Below are 22,531 nucleotides of genomic sequence, written 5' to 3'. Positions count from 1 at the left end.
ATATGAGCACCAAATAACTTCCAAAAGAGTGCCACAGCTCAGGATGGCATTTCAATTGCAGTTACAACAGAGTGAAGAGTCAGCCTCCATGCATGTTCCCAAATCATTTGACATGGAATTACCATAGACTATAAAAAAGGATAGAAAATCACATTAGGTCACCCAATTTACCCATTTAAATTGGGTGAATAAGTACTGAAAAAAATACTTACACTGGAAAAGACATAATTTAACCAAAGTATGGAACAAATTCTTACTCATGGTAAGTATGAAAGTTCAATAAACTCCATAGCAAGATTTTATTATAAGCCAGGAAAGTATCAATTATCCTGAAAATTGAGTAAAGATTCCACTTTATTTCAAGTGGAATAGAATTCAGTGTCGCCCTTATGGACATAAGAATAAGGTAGTTCAAAAAATTACAAATCACATTCAATGCTCCATCTGTGTCACTCATTGTAATCTAAACAAGTTACATAAATTAACAAATCAGACATACATCTGTGTTGTTGCAATGTAATCCAAGACAGTACTCTATCAAAACAAATACCAACTAGACATAAATAAAAATAATGTAACATATATACTAACATTAGCAATAGAACTCTCTCATAAATGATACATAAATTCTTTCATTCTTTAAATAAAACATATGAAATTGTTCTCATTCAGCTTAATGAGGTATGAACAAACATCAACCAAGAAAATGTTTTTTTCAAATGGCATTGACTGCCAAGGACTGATTATCAGTCAGTAGACCAGCATTATAACTCATTAAAGGTCTGCACCGGAACAAATATTGGACAGGATGGGTTTTGAATCTGTATAATTCCAGGCATTATTGGATTTAGCATAATGACACCTTCTCCAAATAACAGGAGTCATAGGAATTTTGAGGAGATTTTATAAACATGACTTTCATACAATAGTATATGAACAGAGAAAATGTTCAACTCCTGGCTCAATGTTGCATGTGAGACTGCCCTTCCCTTCAATAGAAAGTGGAAGATAAAATGTCCCATGATTCAACTCAAAGTCTGAATAATATGGAACATTTATACCTTCTTAACTCTAGTCTTACTATGAAAGTTCTGTTGAAATCTATTGGGTTCATACATATGGCTGTTTACACATGGTCTGGTTCAAGTTGTTCAAAAGAAGATTGTCCCTTAGAAGATTTATGTCACAGATATGAATGAAATCATGGCAGTTGTAGATGGAGAACATGATCTTCAAAACATGTTTTTGGAAATGCTTTGATCAAAAGTTTTCAGACCTCAGATGTAGAGCTTGAGGCCAGAATTTTCCAATTGTATCCAGGGAGCAGAACATAGGATGAGTGGAAAGGAACTGATGAATATAATTAAGTGGATCTCCAGACAGCAAAAGCCTTAAAATATACACATAAGTATAAACGTGTGTGTTATGTTTGTCTTCATAAGAAAGAGGTTTCACAACTGGTCCATGCTGGATCCTAGCAGACATGAAGAAGCTGTGTGCTTTCACTGTTGCCTTTTTGTTCCTGAAGTTTTCTGTCATCTTGTGCAGAACACAATTGACTGAACCCAATTGCTTTTGGAGGATAAAAAATAGTGAAGATAATGATGGAGATTTGCAAAATGACTGTGGTTTTATCCTTTTTACATTCAAGGGACGTATTGAAGAAAATTTTTATAATAAACTTCTTAATTTTATTAATTTTAGGTAAGTCATTAACATTATTCTCTGCTTCAATGTCATGAACTGGAAATATATAGCTCTGTACACAACCTGTAAGATTCTGTCCCGTTTTTCCCCCTGTATCTTTAGGAACCACTGAAAATTAATTATAACATCAATTACTATTTTAATACTTTCAAATGTGTCACAGTTTAGCTTAACTTTACTACATTGACCTCTAGTTCACAAAGCTGGAAAACAAAATATCTGTTGAATCTTTGTGGATATCGTATGGTGAAATATGTGTCTTCATTTGCCTTGAATTTGCAATTCCCACTTTTGCCAAAATCTCAATATGATGAGACTGCATCACTACCTATCCTCCATTGTCTGCCAATGATTCCTGCATGAGCATGCATCAAAGGCCTCTAAAAAAGGTTATCTAATTTTGGTCTCTAAAAGTTGTGTATAAATTCATATACTAAGATATATGTGTGGAAGGGAAGTCTACTATACATGATACCAACCTATAATTATTGCATACATACTTACGGATATACATATATTTTGCTTTTTAAAATATTCTTTAAATAAGCCCTCCTGTCATTCTGGAGTTGTCACTGAATGTGGAAAAAGCCTGCCAGGCTTCATATTATTTTACCAGAATATTTTTTGGTCTAGTAATGCAAATACCCAGTCACATATTAAACTTATTATCTGTATCACATTGATGTTTACTATTTCTTTTAATTTTTGAATAAATGTAACATTAGAGAAAATCTAGAAGAACAAATGTACTTCTTATACTACAAACTTAATTGCAATTGAAATTTTATGTTTCAAACATCTCCTTTAATCATCACTATGCTTGGTTTTAGAATACCAGCAAGAAAATATGAGTTTTTTCTGGTTATGTTTTTCGCTACTGATGAGATCAACAAGAATCCTTATCTTCTATCCAACATGTCTTTGCTATTTTCCATCATTTTTGGCATGTGTGAAGATACATTGGGAATTGTGGACGAAGTATATTCACAATCAAACAAAGGTTTGGCTTTTACTAATTTTATCTGTGGAGTAGAGTCAACTTGTGATATACAGCTTACAGGACCATTTTGGACAACATCCTTAAAACTGGCGATTTATTCCAAGGCTCCAAAGGTAAGAATGTGAGACACTGTATGAATTAACAACATTTAAATTACATTTACATGTGCCTACAAGAAAACTTGGACCACATGCATTTCTGAGTATGCTGCTACACATACACACACACACACACACACACACACACACACACACACACACATAAATAATCTATTAAATTACTGGGCAAACAGGCAAAACTGAATATTCAGACTTATCAAGAAGAGTCTAGAATATAATAGGAAAATATATAACATTTATAGTATAATCATACTGTTCTTAAACTAAGTTATGAATGGTGAGTAACATTACTTGTATATAAGTCCAAACATCCTAACAATAATATTCCTAATGTGGATATTTCATCCTTTCTTCAACACTCTTTAGCTTTTCTTTGGACCATTTAACCCTAACCTGAATGACCATGTCCAGTTTCCCTATGTCCATCAGGTGGCATCCAAGGACACGTGTTTGTCCCATGGCATGGCATCCTTGATGCTTCATTTTAAATGGACTTGGATAGGACTGGCCATCTCAGATGATGATCAGGGTATTCAATTTCTCTCAGATTTGAAAGAGGAAATGCAAAGGCATGGGATCTGTTTAGCTTTTGTTAATATGATCCCAGAAAACATGCAGATATACATGACAATGGCTAAGATATATGATAAACAAATTATGACATCTTCAGCAAAAGTTGTTGTCATTTATGGTAAAATAAACTCTACTTTAGAAGTCAGCTTTAGAAGATGGGGAAACTTAGGTGCTCATAGAATCTGGATCACAACCTCACAATGGGATGTTATCACAAATATAAAAGATTTCAACCTTGATTTCTTCCATGGGACTGTCACTTTTGCACACCACCACAGTGACATTGCTGAATTTAGAAATTTTATGCAAACAATAAACACTTCCAAGTATCCAGTAGACATTTCGCAGTCTATGCTGGGGTGGAATCATTTTAACTGTTCAATCTCGAAGAACAATAGCAAAATAGATTATTTTACTTTCAACAACCCATTGGAATGGTTAGCACAGCACACATTTGACATGGTCCTGAGTGAAGAAGGTTACAATTTGTATAATGCTGTGTATGCTGTGGCCCACACCTACCATGAACTCATTTTACAACAAGTAGAGTCTCAGAAAATGGAAGAACCAAAAGGAGTATTCACTGACTGTCAGCAGGTAGTTTCATATATTTCATTATACTTAGATATAACAATGTGATATTTCATGCCCCTGAGAAGCTCACGTACATTTGTTAGAGATTATTCCCTCAGTGTAAAGGAATGGCTATTCAGAGCCTGACCCACATGTGGCATATATATATATATATATATATATATATATATATATATATATATATATAATCTCCACCAAAACTAGAATAAGATTCATGAAGCTAGAAAATGCATGCTGAAAGGGACTGAATATAGATCTCTCCTGGAAACACATCCAGAGCATGTCCTACAGAGGTCAATGCTAGCAGCAAACCACCAAACTGAGAATAGGACCCCCTTGGGGGGAATCAGAGGGAGTATTGAAAGAGTTGAAGGAGGTTGCAACCCCATAAAAGCAATAATGCTAACCAACCAGAGCTTCCAGAGACTAAACCACTACCGAAAGACTGTACATGGACTGACCCAGAGCTCCAACTGCATATGTAGCAGAGAATAACCATGTTGGGGCACCAGGTGAAGGGGAAGCCCTTGGTCCTGCAAAGGTTGGACCTCCAGTGCAGGGGAATAAGGGGAGGGAGTGGCAATAAGGGGGATGTATAGGGGGAATACCCATATTGGGGAGGGGAAGGAGGGGGAAAGGGGGCTTATGGACAGGAAACCGGGAAGGGGAATAACATTTGAAATGTAAGTAAAGAAATATATCTAATAAAATATATTTAAAAAAGAAAAAAGAGAAAGATTTCTACACTGCAAAACTCTCAAATAAATCTTTTACATGGATATATATCATGCACAGTGATAACTTTTAATAGGAGAGAATATATTTTTATGAATATAAGTGAATTTTGTGAAAATGTGTTTCAACATTTTACCACATGAGTTCAAATTTAAGATAGGAGCCAAAAGTTTTATCATAAAAGCCTTAAGTGATGACAAGGATAGAAAAATTTCCTCAAGAATAGTTTCTCAGGAATCAGTATGTGTGTTTTGATTAATAGTTATTCATTTAAATTAGTGATTATTTATAAAAACCCAAATGACTAAGAGTGCACATTTTATTAACTTTATGTTTATTTCATATATGTATACAGTATGTACATGAAATACCGACTACCATTCTTTATTTTCACAACTTCCAGAATTTTAGACTTCTACGTAATTCTTACAAATATGGCTTCAGTTTTTAAATATTATTTTGACAAACATGTACACACTCACACACACACACACACACACACACACACACAGACACCATGTTACTTGTTGTCTGGTAATTATTTTTTCTAGCACGTTTTATAATCGAACATTAATATGAAGTATATTAATTTTTAATTATTCATGATGCATAATGTACTTTACTACATGTGATTACTTTCATACACCTGTCTTTTCTGAAAGACATTAAAAAATTATGGTACATTCTCAATTTAGCATTACCTACATTGATAAGCATATGTAATCATCTAATGATGCATCTCATTTAGGTGGCTTCCTTGCTGAAAACAAGGGTATTTACTAACCCTCTTGGAGAACTGGTGAACATGAATCACAGGGAAAATCAATGTATAGAGCATGACATTTTCATCATTTGGAATTTTCCACAAGGCCTTGGATTAAAAGTCAAAATAGGAACCTATTTTCCTTATTTCACACATAATCAACAACTTCATATATCTGAAGACTTGGAGTGGGCCACAGGAGGAACATTGGTAGGTATGCCACAATTATTATTTTTTCAAGATATATAAATTTTAAAATATGAGGCACTGAAATAATAGCCATGAGATGAAGACCAATTGCTACTTTTAATTTATATATTTTTATTATTTATTACATTTTATTACATTTTAAATGTTACCCCACTCCCTGTTTCCCCTCCTCTGCACAAGATTGTTATTTCTGTAATCAGTAGGAGGGGTATTGTGCAAGTTGGATGCCCTAGCATAGAATGTTAGAGTAGTGATGCCAAAGTGGGCAGATTGGCGGGGAAGCTCCCTCATAAAAGCAGAGGGAGGGGGAATAGAATGGAGATTCAAGGTTTTCTTTCTTTTTTTTTTTTTTTTTTTTTTTTTTTTGTCCGGAGCTGGGGAACGAACCCAGGGCCTTGCGCTTGCTAGGCAAGCACTCTACCACTAAGCTAAATCCCCAACCCCCCAATGTTTTCTTTTAAACTTAAGGAAAAGTTCATTAATTGTATGAGAGTCTTATATAACGTACTTTGTTCTCATACATTTAAACAACACTTTCTTGATGTATCTTACCTTCTCTCTCCATACAACTCACTGTTCTTATTTTTTATGTATAAATCTTGAGAGAGAAACTGATGCCACATAAAACTTCCATTTGGATTAATCAGTTTAAGAAGAAAAAATTTTAAATTGCTATAACTGACATGTTACATATATAATATTACATAATGTAGTAAATATTCTGTGAATTTTAGTGCACTGTAAAGTAATATAAAATAATAAATTATCAGAGGAATATGTATAACCAAATTACTTAATGTCACATATATCAACGTATGGGTCATTGTATATATGATGTATACATGAACTACACTGACACACGTGTGTGTGTGTGTGTGTGTGTGTGTGTGTGTGTGTGTGTGTGTATTGCCTCAGGTTCCCTCCTCCATGTGTAGTATGACATGCACTGCTGGATTCAGAAAAATTCATCAGAAAGAAACAGCAGACTGCTGCTTTGATTGTGTCCAGTGCCCAGAAAATGAGGTTTCCAATGATACAGGTACATGCTTGCATGAAGGAGAAAACTGATGAATACAAATACCTTCTTTTTCTAAACTAGAAATATGATATGGCCTACATGGAAACTGAAGACCAAAAATCTCCATGTTTCAGAATTTAACAAGAAATAATATCAACATCTTTTGGACCCAAGCAAATAAACTGTAATTTTTTCTATAAACAACTCATTTCTCTCACAATATAGTGGCTACTGATTTTATATTATGCAGAAAATGTTTAGGGGGACATGCATGTGTAACAATTTTTAAACAATAATTTTAAACATAATCTATGCAGATGTTTATTCTTCTTTGATCCTTTGTACAAAGAATCTTGACTACATGATCAGTCTGCAATATTTCCCTCTATCACACAGCTTAGTGCCTGACAAATACCAGATGCTCAGGATAACAGATGTTCTTTACTGAAATATATTTTAATAGCTTATATGGCTTAAATGGTTAAGAATTTCTTGTAAAAAGTTCAAACAAGGGTTAATATTTCAAGAATGCAGCAACAGATGGGATAGTGCTTATCATTAATCACAATCTAGCTAAGGAAAAAAGGATGAATGTCAATATTCATAATCTTCATGCCATAATCTTCAATATCCATAACCTTGGAATGTGTAGTTGGGAAAAAAGAGATTATACAACAAGAGGGATATGCACAGATCTATGAGGCATACTTCTTCAAGAAGGACAATATTCCCTTATGTGAACAGTTTTGCATGGGTAATTATACGCTCTGGTGCCTATATATAGGTAGACAGTGCACAACTCTCAAAGCAAAGTACATAATGTCTTTCATCAAATGGCATCAACAACTATTTCTGCACACTACCCTTGTCTGTCTTTAGCAAATTTATGGTTTGAGGACTAAGATAACCTATTATGAATATTATTAATCACATTTTTCTTTCTTCTTTGTTTAATAAGTATTTTTTCCATTCCCTGTGATGATGATTTGTTCCATCTCAAAGCATAGGTTAATAGAAAGCAATCTTAAGTTAATGGTCCCTAGAGCTATAAGAAATGGAATAGATGCTCAACACCAAATTATTTGTTTATATATCCTCTGAATAATACAAATAAAAAAGTATTAACTACATAAATATGATATTTTATAAGAGTTTATTGTTGTTTGCTAGCAGATATGGAACAGTGTGTGAGGTGTCCAGATGATTCGTATACCAACTTAGAGCAAACACAGTGCCTCCAAAGAACTGTGTCATTTCTGGCTTATGAAGATCCACTGGGGATGGCTCTAGGCTGCATGGCCCTGTCCTTCTCGGCCATCACAATTCTAGTACTAGTCACTTTTGTGAAGTACAAGGATACTCCCATTGTAAAAGCCAATAACCGCATTCTCAGCTACATCCTGCTCATCTCTCTAGTCTTCTGTTTTCTCTGCTCATTGCTCTTCATTGGACATCCCAACCAGGACACCTGCATCCTGCAGCAGACCACATTTGGAGTATTTTTCACAGTGGCTATTTCTACCGTGTTGGCCAAAACAATAACTGTGGTTACAGCTTTCAAGCTCACTACTCCAGGGAGAATGATAAGAAGGAGGATGATAAAAGTGGCAACTAACTTTCTCATTCCCATTTGTACCCTAATCCAACTTGCTCTTTGTGGAATCTGGTTGGGAACATCTCCTCCCTTTATTGACAGAGATATACAATCTGAACATGGTAAGGTCATCATTATTTGCAACAAAGGCTCAATCATTGCCTTCTACTTTGTCTTGGGATATTTGGGCTCCTTGGCTCTGGGGAGCTTCACTGTGGCTTTCTTGGCTAGGAACCTTCCTGACAGATTCAATGAAGCCAAGTTCCTAACATTCAGCATGTTGGTGTTCTACAGTGTATGGATCACCTTCCTCCCTGTCTACCATAGCACAAGGGGGAAGGTTATGATAGTTGTGGAGGTATTCTCTATCTTGGCTTCTAGTGCTGGGTTACTAGGGTGTATCTTTGTCCCAAAGTGTTATGTTCTTTTAGTTCGACCAGATTTAAATGTTCTTCAGAAATAAAAAGATGAATTGCTTTATCAAAGTTTTACTGTTTTACTTTGCCTTAATAAAGTATTTCTTAATCATAAAAAAGTTTAAGCAATACCTAGAGATAGTATTTATATCACAGGGCAGGATTGCTTAAAATAATACCAATTAGTAAGTTTTGGTGGCAAATGAGCCCTCCCAAACCTAAACATATTGAAAATAGGAAATCTCAGTTGAGGAGTGGCTACCATCACTTTGACTTGTAGGTATATGTTTAAGGAATGTTCTTAATTAAGGATTAGTATAAGGTGAACTTGCTGCATGTGGGAAATACCACCTCTAAGCAAGTTGTTCTGGGAGTTATAAGGAAGAAGACTGTAGATAGGATGGACATAAAGCCAGTAATCAGCATTATTCCAGGGACTCTTGTTGAGTCCTTGAATTCATGTTCTTGGCATTATTCAATTATGTGTGACCAAGGGGCATAGGAAAATAATACTTTCTCATATATTCCCTTTGACCATGGTGTTACAGCAACAGAAACTAAGACATCAGCAAATTGGTAAATTGCCTTAGATGAGATTTGGAATGTCTTAGATTACTGATGCAATAAAAGGCATTTATTTGGAAAGAGAAACAAGATTGAATCATAGGAGAGTGTGGAGCATAGTTACAGCATTGAATATTCTTGATGGCCATCACAGAGCCCTGACATATTGGAATAGCTTTATAATATACTATAAAGATATTCAGAATATCAAATAACATACAAGAAGAGTACAACATATGAAAAGGACTGTGGGGTTCAGATTGTGCCTGCTCTATAAGGCTCTTGAACTTTATAGAAAACACAGCATTTCATTATGAAAGGTGTTTCATTCAGTGAGGAAAAAGCAGTGATGAAAATAATGTAATACACAATAACTTTATCACAATTAGGTCACTGAAGTCTAGGAACAAATAAATCACTTTAGATGAAGAATCTCATTATACAATTTGTCAAAATAGGAGTAACATAATATTATTCGGTTTAATATTATATACACAAAGAAACAAATACAAATACATACCCATTACTATTTTTCAACATTATTTGGTGAAATACAGTGCCATTTTTCACAAAATATTATTTGTTCCTTTATTTTTAACTATGATTTGGTAGTTAGTTTTGAGACTGTAATTTAATTGCTTTTTTCTTTATATTTCCTGATTCCAACACACCATTTGTACCTCTCCCTGCACTCCTAAAATGGATATGGGCTCTTATATAAATAACTATTACTGAATGCATATATGTATTTTATATACATATACATTTTGAAATATAAGCTGTAGATACCATCTAAATTTGCATACATTTATATTCTGATGGTTCATTACTTGGTTCAGCATATAAAAAAATCTTTGTTTCTTTCCTTTGCAATGACTACCTCTCCCATGCACCTATATGTACTTTCCTGTAAATTGTTATGTAGGGTAAAAGCATTTTAAGCTTACTAACTTCCATACTGTCATGCACAGTGTAATGCCTCTTCCTCAGATTGTATTTCTTTTCTTGAGTCATATTCCCAAGGCTTTTTCTTTTACCTATGCTCCTTTCAGAATATTTGTGTTCACAGCCAACTTCCTCATCCTTTAATTCTCAAGATCTTTCCCAGCAACTTCTGCACTTTTTCCTGTTCCTCTGATGAGGGAAAAATTTTTAAGAGGATACATTCATCTTTATTCCCTTTATCTTTCCTCTAGTAGCATGTACTATAATTTCTAGCAACTTTAATTCTAGTCTTTAGAGGTAAAGCTTCTAGTTGAAGACTAACAAAACTCCTACAATACCGATATAAAACATTTAATCCCCATTTTCTGCCCACTCTCACACATCCCTGGTTGTGAAGTAAGTTTGTTAGTCTGATGCAAAACTGTGTTAAATAACTTCTTGGGGAATTGTACTTGATCATTGAGCACATTCTCATCAAGTTTCAACTTTTGATGAACATTTACATGGGATCCAAGTATTTTCAAATCATTTGCACATTTTTTTAAAACCAATCCACATGTTTCTTCCCCAGATGTCTTTTTCACTGAGTTCTTTTTTCTTTCATTGAATTTAATTTAACTTTTTACCTTTTTATTTCTTCTTTGTGAATTTCATATCATGTATCCACACAGGTTCATTTGATAAAGCATATGCAAAATATTGTGCTGGTTAATTTTTTCACCTTGATATAAATTAGAGTAACTTGAGAGGAGGGAACATGAACATGATTTTAGGGTTTTTCTTTGATCAATGATCAATGTAGTAGGACCCAACCCAATGTGAGTAATGCTCCCCTTAATCCATTAGCCCTGGGCAGTATAGAAAAACAGGCTGAGCAAGCCAGTAATTTTTATTCCTCCATGGTCTCCTTTACTCCCTGCCTAATTTTTCCCTACACCAGACTATAAGTAGGAAATCAAATGAATCCTAAAGTTCCCCAAATTGCTTTGGTTAGTGTTGTAGCACAGCAACAGAAATCACCTTGAACTTGTTGCCAAATTTGATACAAATCAAGGACTGAGTTTTAAGCACAGAATAGTATGATTGAAGTGTTTTCTTAAGTAATTTCTTGTTAATTAAAACCTAATGATCAATGGACGGATGGTGGTACTTGACAGTAATTTTCTCAATTGGAAGGATGAGGCAAGAATGGGTTATGAAAAACAAAGTCAAATTCGAGCTGAGTGATGCTAGATCTCTTCAGTAATTGTGAGCATCTGTACCTTTAATATGAATAGAAATATTTTCAAATCTTCTTTGTTTTCGGCTGGGGAGATAGTTTGGTAATTAAGGGAAATTGGTGTTTCCAGGCTCACAAGATCCTATTAATACACCTCTTTGGTTATCGTTGCCCATTTTTATCCTCATGTACTCATGGATATATGAGTCTCTTCAGCACATATACATGATTTAAAATTATGGGGGAAACAAAACAAATAAAAAGACAACAAAAATACTTTGAATAAGTTCTTGGATTTACTTCTTTTTTCTCCTAAGTGAAATTTTACTATCCTATTTTAGGCTTAAATTCAAGAACTCATACTAGTCTTGAACATTCAATTTTTCTGCCCAAGCATCCCTAAGGGATTGTGGTCTGCAACTGCACACTGCACAGGTGTACTTCCTAATGTGAACAAACAACACCAGATATAAATCACATAAGAAGAAAAACAGCAGCAGCCACAACTACATAAATGTTCTCTGGGAAGCCAGGTGGAGTTGCTGCCAAATGCCAGTAATCTCTGTAAGAAGAAGGCATATGGGAGGCCTGTAAGTTCATCAAAGGAATCTTCTGCTAAACAGTGAACATATGACTAACATGAGAGATTAGAGAATATCTTACAAGTAAAAACAAAGATTCTCTCAGCTTTGAAAGCTTCATTTTCCTATAGTCAATATTGATTAGAAAGTTTGGTGGCTTCTGAAATCTTCTGGAACCAACACCATCACTTGTTCCCCCAGTCATGGGCACTTGTATTAGAATTAAAATAAAAAACCCACAGGTTTCCATTTAAAAAAACCTCTATCTTATATGCTTTTTTTGTTTCACTCTTTCTTCTTGATAGCTTATCTCTGAATTCTTAATTCTCTTTTACAATGTCAAATTAGATTCTAAGTTTTGGCAAAAGGCTTTATAACAAAAATTGTCAACTTGTGGGCTAGGACCCCAGGGTGAATTTTTTAATTAAATTATTTCATTTATTTAAATTCCAAATTTTGCCCTCCATGATCCCCTTTCTCAGAGTTATTCACCCCATCACTTCTAGCATAGCCTTTGAAAGTATATTCCCCCAAATGCTTCTGATGCTCACCCATGACACACTTTTTACCATCCCCTGCATCAATTTTCCCTGGGACATAAAGTCTCTACAGGATTTGGCACATCTTCTCTTACTGGGGACAAACAATGTCCTCCTCTGCAACATATGTGCTGGGGGAAACAAACTATCCCATTAACGCTCTTTGGATGCTGTATTAGTTTTTGTTAGCTCTCAGTGATCTAGGTTAGTTGACACTTTAGTTCTTCCTATGGGGTTTCCATACCCTTCATGTCCTTCAATCCTTCCTCTAACTCTTTCGCAGTGATCTGTGTCTCAGTCCAATGATTGACTATAAGAATCTGTCTCAGTCAGCTGTTGGTAGAGCCTCACAAGAGACAGTCATGATAGGTTCCTGTCTGCAAGGACAACAAGGCATCAATAATAGTGTCAGGGTTTGGTGGCCATGCATGGGATGGATCCCATATAGGGCAGGTCCTTCAGTAGCAAAGTTACAGTTTTGAAGGAGGAACTGAAAATTTCTTGGTGGGAATCATCACAATATAGGAATTGTATTAAATGTTTATGGCATTAGGAAGATGGAGGACCACTGCTCTAAAATGACAAGCACTTGTTGGTGTGTGTTTCGTGTCAAGGCTGAACACATTGCACTCTACAGCCAGTTAATAACACTCTGCTTCTGAGGGATGGGTTAATTTTCCACTTCCAGTCATACCTAGTTCTTGGTAGTTTTTTGCTTTATGTGGGGGGGTGAACCTGGAGCCCCACAAAATTTGTTCCCTTTCATGTTCATTAGTACATTGATATTACAGTTTTTGGTTTTGTTTCTTCTATCATTTTGTAAGGGACAATGTTTTGCAGTAGATGACCTGGTATTCTTTCCACTGCATCCTCAATTATGTTCTCTGAGTCAAAGATGAAGTAGTTGCGATGCAGCTGTATTTGGATGTTGGTAGCTATACCTATCTGTGGTTAAATACCTTAAAGAAGTGATTCTCAATCTTCCTAATGCTACAACCCTTGCACCATCCCCTGACTGGGCTATGTTATTTTTCCTCAGTGGGAGAGGAAGTGGCTAGCCCTACAGAGTTTTGATGTAACAAGGTGATTGTATATTTGGAAGGTATTCTACCCTTTCACAAAATGATGTGAGAAATGTGGGGAACAGACTATGCCCCTAACCCTCAAGATAATGGAAGGCCCAGGAAGTTTAGAGGTCTGGTAGGGTGGGTAGAGTTGAGCCACTATGGGATGTAGAACTGTCCAGGGGATAGAACAGGAGGGGAATAATATCTGGATTGAATAAATAAATAAATAAATAAATAAATAAATAAATAAATATTTTTAAAAAGAATATATAAAAGGACAACTCCAAGAAGGGGAAGCAACTATGATGTAAAGTGAATACATACATACATACATACATACATACATACATACATACATACATACATTACTTGATTAGTTAGCTAGTTAATGAATGAATGAAAAAAGAAAGTCAATATCACATGGGAAGAAAGTGGGGTTCCCACAGTGCAAGTAGTCCTGAGAGCACAGGGGAGACCACCACTTCTGTTCATATTCCTGGCCCAAGAGAAACCAGCCTGGAGCCCATTGGACAAAGGAACCTATGAGCAATCCGGGACAAGATCCATCTGGTTTCTGCCTGTGCCAAGAGCTGACCCTCTGACACAGGTCTCTCTCTCTCTCTCTCTCTCTCTCTCTCTCTCTCTCTCTCTCTCTCTCACACACACACACACACACACACACACACACACACAAATCTCACTGGGAGAAAACAAGTCTCCAGAGTGCTGATAGGCAGACTTACAGGATTCTCAAGCCACTGTCAGAGACAGCAAAACCAGCAAAAAACCCACAGATAAACAGATGGTGAAAGGCAAGGGTAAGAAACTAACAAACAGAATACAAGGACACTTGACATCATCAGAACCAAGTTCCCTCACAACAGCAACCCCTGGATGGGGGTCAACACACTGGAAAAGCAAATTTTTAATTTAAAATCACAACTCATGGTGATGTTAGAGGCCTTTAAGGACATAAATAATACCCTTAAAGAAATACAGACAACACAGGACAACAAGTAGAAACCCTTAAAAAGGAAACACAGTAATTCCTTAAAGAATTACAGGAAAACACAACCAAACAGGTGAAGGAAATGAAAAAAAAACAATCCAGGACCTAAAAGTGGAACTAGAAACAATGAAAAAGGTACAAAAGGAGACAACCTGAGATAGAAAACATAGGGAAGAGATGAAGAGTCATAGACACAAGCATCACCCACAGAATACTAGAGATTGAAGAGCAAATCTCAGGGTCAGAAGATACCATAGAAAACATTGAAACAACCATCAAAAATAATGTAAAACACAAAGAGCTCCTAACTCAAATATCCAGAAAATCCAGGGCACAATGACAAGATCAAACCTTAGGATCATAAGTATAGAAGAGAGGAAAGATTACCAACTTAAAGGGCCAGTAAATATCTTCAACAAAATTATGGAGGAAAATTCCCAAACCTAAAGAAAGAAATGTGTACATAAATATTAAAAGAATTATACAGAACTCCAAATAGGTTGGAGAAGAAAAGAAATTCCTCCTCTCACATAATAGTCAAAACACCAAATACACAAAACAAAGAAATAATATTAAAAGCAGAAAGAGAAAGGGGCCAAGTAAAATATAAAGGCAGACCTATCAGAATTACACCAGACTTTGTACCAGAGAAAATGAAAGCCAGAAGATCCTGGGCAGATGTAACAAAAAAAAAATCCTAACAAATGCCCAATCAGGCTACTATATTCAGCAAAACTCTCAATTAACATAGATGAAGAAACAAAGATATTGCATGACAAAACAAAATTTATACAATATCGTTCTATAAATCCAGGCCTACAAAGGATAACTCCAACACAAGGAGAGAAACTACACCCAAAAAACACAAGAAAGTAATCTAATATCAACTAACGTAAAGAAGATAGTCACACAAACATAACTCCAAACTCTAACAACAAAAATAATGGGAAACAGCAATCATTGCTCCCTAATATCTCTCAACATCAATGGATTCAATTCCCCAATGAAAAGACATAGACTAACAACAGAATAGATACGTAAAGAGGACCCAACACTTTGCTGAACAGAGAAAACACATCTCAGTGGCAAAGACAGACACTACCTCAGAGTGAAAGGATGGAAAACAATTTTCCAACCAAATGGTCCAAAGAAAGAAGCTGCAGTAGCCATTCTAATATCAAATAAAATTAACTATCAACCAAAAGGTATCAATAAATTAGGAAGAACACTTCATATTCATCAGAGGAAAAAATCCACCAAGATGAACTCTCAATCCTAAATATCTATGCTTCAAATACAAGGATACCTATACTCATAAAAGAAATCTTACTAAAGCTCAAAGAGCACATTGACTCTCACACAATAATAGTAGGAGATTTCAACTCCACACTTTCATCAATGGACAGATTATGGGAACAGAAACTAAACAGACACATAGAGAAGATATATATATATATATATATATATATATATATATATATATACACACACACACACACACACACACACACACACACACACACACATATACCTTCTTCTCAGGACCTCATGCACACTGATTGCTATGTTTTAAGTGTGAGTGACCCACAATAAATGTATATAAGTGCTGGGCTGTATGTATGAGTTCACACATATAATCCATGAGTGTGTCAGCCTACCACGGTATATGCACCATGAGTGTTGGGTTACAGCCAATAGCCCACCATAGTAAAAGGCACCATGGATTCTGGCTTTTAGGTAGGAACCTCTCACAGTATATGCACCATGGTTGCTGGCTTACTGTTTTGAGTCTCACACAGTACATTCAGAATGAATGCTGTGTTATAGCCACGAGCCTTACACAGTACATGTGTCACCAGTGCTGTGCTATTGGCATGATTATCCCACAGTATGTAAGCAATGAGTGCTGGGATATAGGCATGAGTCTTCCCCAGCACATGCACAATGAGTCCTTGGTTACAGATGTGCATTATGACAATGTATGTGCCATGAGTGCTGGTTTACATGAATGAGATTTCCTATGTATATGCTCAGCTGCAAGTATGAGCTTTCTACTAGTGTGCTCCTCGCAGTGCATCTTGAGTGCTAGGTTACGAGACTGAACCTCGCAGAATCCATTCACTATGGATCTGGAAGTATAAGCATAAGCCCCCAATCAGTGCATGTTCAACTAATGCTTCTTTTTAATTATGAGCATCCCAGAGTAAATGCAACATGGGTGATGGAGGCATTAGCCTCTCAAAGTCCCTATATCATGAGTGCTAGCATTGCAAATGTCAGGCTACCATAGTCTATGCTCCATGGTTGTATATTGTATTTAAGGACTGAAGAGTTAACTGAGTAGTTAAGAAGTGAGAATAAGAACCTAGCTGATCCTGGCCCACAGCTCCCTGCTCCCAAACCCCGTGGGAGAGAGAGCTCACCACCCAGATAATTGGGCACTACTGAGACTGCAGGGCAGGAGGGACCACTAATGCTGCCCACTCTTGCCCACATTCCTGGCCCAAGAGGAAACTGTATAGGGCCTCTAGGAACAAGAAGATAGGGGCACTCAATGCTGTGGTCCAGAAACTGCCCGGATCTGAAGGGACCCGGTCAAATAACTCCCTGCACCTAAATCCCGTGGGAGGAAGACACACCTGGGAAGCCAGAAGAGACTACTCTCTGCCCACATTTCTGACTCTAGAGGAAAACACCTAGTGCCATCTGGGACCCCTGTGCACAGGGTCCCAAGCGAAGGCAGAGCATGCCCTTCTGGTTGCTACCGTAAGAGAGACCTGAAAACCGGCTCTGAGAAGCGAATCGAGGCCTGAGACCAGAGGTAAGACCAAATTTTCTGCTTCAAGTGACCTGCCTGGTAGACTCAGGACACACACCCACAGGAACACCTGAAGACCAGTAGACAGGAGAGACTACACGACTGAAAGCAGAACACTCTGTTCCCATAACTGGCTGAAAGAGAGCAGGAAGACAGGTCTACAGCACTCCTGACACACAGGCCTGTAGGACAGTCTAACCACTGTCAGAAATAGCAGAACAAGGTAACACCAGAGACAACCTGATGGCAGGAGGCAAGATCAGGAAATCAAGCAAAAGAAACCAAGACTACATGACATCATTGGAGCCCAATTCTCCAACCAAAGCAAACACTGAATATCCAAACACACCAGAAAAGCAAGATCTAGATTTAAAAGCACATTTGATCATGATGATGGAGGACTTCAAGAAAAACATAAAGAACTCCCTTAGAGAAAAGCAGGAAAACACAAATAAACAAGCAGAAGCCTATAGAGAGGAAATGCAGGTGGATTCAGTGCGGAATTCTATCAGACCTTCATAGAAGACCTCACACCAATACTATCCAAACTACTCCACCAAATCAAAACAGATGGAGCACTACCGAATTCCTTCTATGAAGCCACAATTACTCTTATACTTAAAAGACACAAAGACCCAACAAAGAAAGAGAACTTCAGACCAATTTCCCTTATTAATATCGATGCAAAGATACCCAATAAAATTCTTGCAAACTGAATCCAAGAGCACATGAAAACAATCATCCATCGTGATCAAGAGGGCTTCATTCCAGGGATGCAGGGATGGTTTAATATATGGAAAACCATCAATGTAATCCACTATATAAACAAACTGAAAGATTAAAAACCACATGATCACTTCATTAGATGCTGAGAAAGCATTTGACAAAATTCAACACCCCTTCATGATAAAAGTCCTGGAAAAAACAGGAATTCAAGGCCCATACCAAAACATAGTAAAAGCCATATACAGCAAACCAGTAGCTAATGTTAAACTAAATGGAGAGAAATTTGAAGCAATCCCACTAAAATCAGGGACTAGACAAGGCTGCTCATTATCTCCCTACTTATTCAATAGAGTTCTCAAAGTCCTAGCGATACCAATCATACAATAAAAGGAGATCAAGGGGATACAGATTGAATATCACTATTTGCAGATGATATGATAGTATATTTTAGTGATCCCAAAAGTTCCACTAGAGAACTACTAAACCTGATAAACACCTACAGCAAAGTGTTTGTATATAAAATTTACTCAAATAAACCAGTAGCCTTCCTCTACAAAAAGAGAAACAAGCCAAGAAAGAAATTAAGGAAATGACACCCTTCATAATAGTCCCAAATAATATAAAATACCTCAGTGTGACTTTAACCAAGCAAGTGAAAGATCTGTATGATAAGAACTTCAAGGCTCTGAAGAATGAAATTGAAGAAGACCTCAGAAGATGGAAAGATCTCCCATGCTCATGGATTGGCAGGATTAATATAGTAAAAATGGCCATTTTACCAAAAGCGATCTACAGATTCAGTGCAATCCTCATCAAAATTCCAACCCAATTCCTCATAGAGTTAGACAGAAAAATTCATCTGGAATAACAAAAAACCCAGGATAGCTAAAACTATCCTCAACAATAAAAGGACTTCAGGGGGAATCACTATCCCTGAACTCAAGCAGCATTATAGAGCAATAGTGATAAAAACTGCATGGTAATGGTATAGACACAGGCAAATAGAACAGTGGAAGAATTGAAGACTCAGAAATGAACCCACACACCTATGGTCACTTGATTTTTGACAAAGGATCCAAAACCATCCAATGGAAAAAAGATAGCATTTTCAGCAAATGGTGCTGGTTCAACTGGACGTCAGCATGTAGAAGAATGCAGATCTATCCATGCTTATCACCCTGTGCAAAGCTTAAGTCCAAGTGGATCAAGGACCTCCACATCAAACCAGATACACTCAAACTAATAGAAGAAAAAGTGGGGAAGAATCTTGAACACATGGACACTGGAGAAAATTTCCTGAACAAAACAACAATGGCTTATGCTCTAAGATAAAGAATCGACAAATGGGATCTCATAAAATTGCAAAGCTTCTGTAAGGCAAAGGACAATGTTGTTAGGACAAAACGGCAACCAACAGACTGGGATAGGATCTTTACCAATCCTACAACTGATAGAGGGCTTACATCCAAAATATACAAAGAACTCACAAAGTTAGATGGCAGGGAGACAAATAACCCTATTAATATGGGGTTCAGAGCTAAACAAAGAATTCACAGCTGAGGAATGCCATATGGCTAGAAGCACCTAAAGAAATGTTCAACAACTTTAGTCATAAGGGAAATGCAAATCAAAACAACCCTGAGAATGAACCTCACACAGTGAGAATGGCTAAGATCAAAAACTCAGGTGACAGCAGATACTGCGAGGGTGTGGAGGAAGAGGAACACTCCTCCATTGTTGGTGGGATTGCAGACTGGTACAACCATTCTGGAAATCAGTCTGGACGCTCCTCAGAAAATTGGACATTGCACTACCTGAGGACCCAGCTATACATCTCTTGGGCATACACCCAAAAGATAACCCAACATATAACAAAGACACATGCTCCCCTATGTTCATTGCAGCCTTATTTATGATAGCCAGAAGCTGGAAAGAACCCAGATGCCCTTCAACAGAGGAATGGATACAGAAAATGAGGTACATCTACACAATGGAATATTACTCAGCTATCAAAAACAATGACTTTATGAAATTCATAGGCAAATGGATGGAACTGGAAAGTATCATCCTTAGTGAGGTAACCCAATCACAGAAAAACACACATAGCATGCACTCATTGATAAGTGGATATTAGCCCAAATGCTTGAATTACCCTAGATGCACAGAACACATGAAACTCAATCCATGTATATGGAAAATATAGCAAATCATTCCCTAGAAAAGGGAATGTGATTAATAAGGCACTGTGTGACCTTGCCCCTATATACAATGTTAGTTGTTGAGATCTGTAACCTGACACATACAGCTACAGTCAATGGGGCTGACCTAACTGGGCAAGTGGATTAGACATATCTGCAAAGGACAGTCCCCTAATTGGAAATTCAATATTCATTGAATCAAGCTAACCTTCTCCCAAATAGTACACCCCCCAATCTGATCTATCTACATTCACTTGACATGATTAATACATGCTGGGAAATCAGAAAATCTCTCACCCGGCCACAGTCAGCCTCTTTTTCATAGTAGTGACATCAGCAGCTATTTGCCTGCCCTATTTCTCCCTGTGATGTACACATTGAACTAGTCCTCCTATTCTGGTCTGAAGGCAGAAAGCTGTGTTCCACAAACAAATCTTTTTCCTGCTGCTGCAATGGACAGTAGATAATATGACTCAAATTGGTAATTATAAAACTAATTGGTGGTATGGTCCTTAAAGAATTTAGTTACCTTAATCCAGGGGTCAGCGAGGTCCTTGCCCTGGGAAGCAACAGACTGGGATCAAGGCCACCTGAGTCAACATAGAAGAGTTTGTTTCAGAAACATGTTTTCTAAAAGGCTGGAGATACACGTGCTTCCTTCCCAGGAAGAAATCACTCCACAGTCTTAAAGAGATTAATAAAGAAAATTAGTGTAATGATGTCATGCATTTGGCTCTGGTTACTGCTCAAAGAGAAGCAACCTGGAACAAATTTTGTATTTCACATATGCTGTCATCCTTAAGGTTCATTTAGGTTCATGCCTCAGGTTATAGTTTGAACAATTTAAATAGCAACTGAAGTAAGGCAAATGGACGTTTCCAGAGCAAACCTATCTTCTAGACCATCATGTGTGATCTAAAACATAGATTTAAAAGATTTATGAATGCCACAGTTCCCACACAAAGGACAGAGAACAGAAATTCAGAAAACATGAAGGATATACCTCTTATCAGCATTATGGTTGCAGTTTTTAGATGAGCAGCTATGTTGAGTTAGTTATTTTAACCTCAAAATAAAGCTGTTTTTGTCTCTGAGCAGGCTGGCTCAGGGGAAATCTACAACTATTTCCACACAGGACCACAAGGAGTTCATTTCAACTAGCTCTGACTTCTGTCTCGGGGCTATAATGCTTGGGGTTTCTTGTTGTTGTTGTTGTTTTTATATTTTGTTTATGTTTGTTGTTTTATTTGTTTTAAGATTTTAATGTATGTGAATACACCATCACTGTCTTCAGACACACCAGAAGAGGACATGGAATTCTGTTGGATGATGTCATTATATAAATGAAGGCAGGTACAAGATAGAACAAGGCCTGTCATTGGATGAGAAGAAAGGATGGGTGGGAGAAAAGTCGTAGAGAGGAGGAGATTGGAGCAAGAGGGGAGAAACTGCCGAGAGAACATGGAGGTAGATGTTAAGATTCCCCTCTGCACATTTACAGGTTGTTATGAATATTCTTAAGGGATGGATATGTGCAGGGCTTTGTATGTCTAGGCGGGCAATTAGATATTATCAATTGGATCACAGGTTATTGTGTTGTGTGTTCTTTCATGGGGCAATTTAACTGAATTCAAGAGAGTGTGTGGTGGCTGGAGACACTGGACTGCTACGGAACTTGGGGTGTGTGTGTCTGGCATGGTGGTAACCTGCCTTGGGAACTAGACAGTTAAAGAGATTGGTGCCAGGCTCAGAGAATAGCCATCAGCAGGGCAGTATGATATGGGATGGACCAAAACGGATGAGACGTTTTGCTGACTGAGATGAAAATATCAAACAAATATCATGGGGTACTATGGTGCCAGATCTAGTGCAGGATAAAAGAAAGCATATTATAATCTTACTGCAACAGAATTCCATTATACATGTTTGTGAGCTACCATGTGGTTGCTGGGAATTGAATTCAGGATCTCTGGTAGAGCAGTCAGTGCTCTTAACTACTGAGCCATCTCACCAGTCCTGAGAGAATTATATTTTTTAAACTTTATTTTTATTTTATGGATATGTATACATTCCTGCATGTGTTTGTGTGCAGTACATGCAGGGGCCAGAAGGGGCATCAGATCCTTTGGGACTGGG

At 37.0% G+C, this 22,531-nt stretch overlaps 1 protein-coding gene across 4 annotated transcripts; it reads left to right on the top strand.

Moving 5' to 3' along the window:
• The first annotated feature begins 1,483 nt into the window (after positions 1-1,483).
• Positions 1,484-8,798, top strand: Vom2r67 (vomeronasal 2 receptor, 67). Of its 4 annotated transcripts, none has more exons than XM_039092469.2 (6): positions 1,484-1,704; positions 2,538-2,820; positions 3,193-3,996; positions 5,477-5,701; positions 6,617-6,740; positions 7,893-8,798. In XM_039092469.2, exons 1-6 carry the CDS (start codon positions 1,484-1,486, stop codon positions 8,774-8,776), a joined length of 2,541 nt encoding a protein of 846 aa, XP_038948397.1. In that variant the 3' UTR covers positions 8,777-8,798. The 4 variants fall into 4 exon arrangements, with proteins under 4 accessions (XP_038948397.1, NP_001092955.4, XP_038948402.1 ...); NM_001099485.4 differs by having other exon boundaries at positions 7,890-8,776; XM_039092474.1 differs by lacking the exons at positions 5,477-5,701; positions 6,617-6,740 and having other exon boundaries at positions 7,893-7,910.
• Positions 8,799-22,531: the final 13,733 nt, after the last annotated feature.

This window comes from Rattus norvegicus, chromosome 14 (genome assembly GCF_036323735.1).
Source record: "Rattus norvegicus strain BN/NHsdMcwi chromosome 14, GRCr8, whole genome shotgun sequence".
NCBI classification, from domain to species: domain Eukaryota; kingdom Metazoa; phylum Chordata; class Mammalia; order Rodentia; family Muridae; genus Rattus; species Rattus norvegicus.
This window is presented reverse-complemented; position numbering and strand designations above follow the sequence as displayed.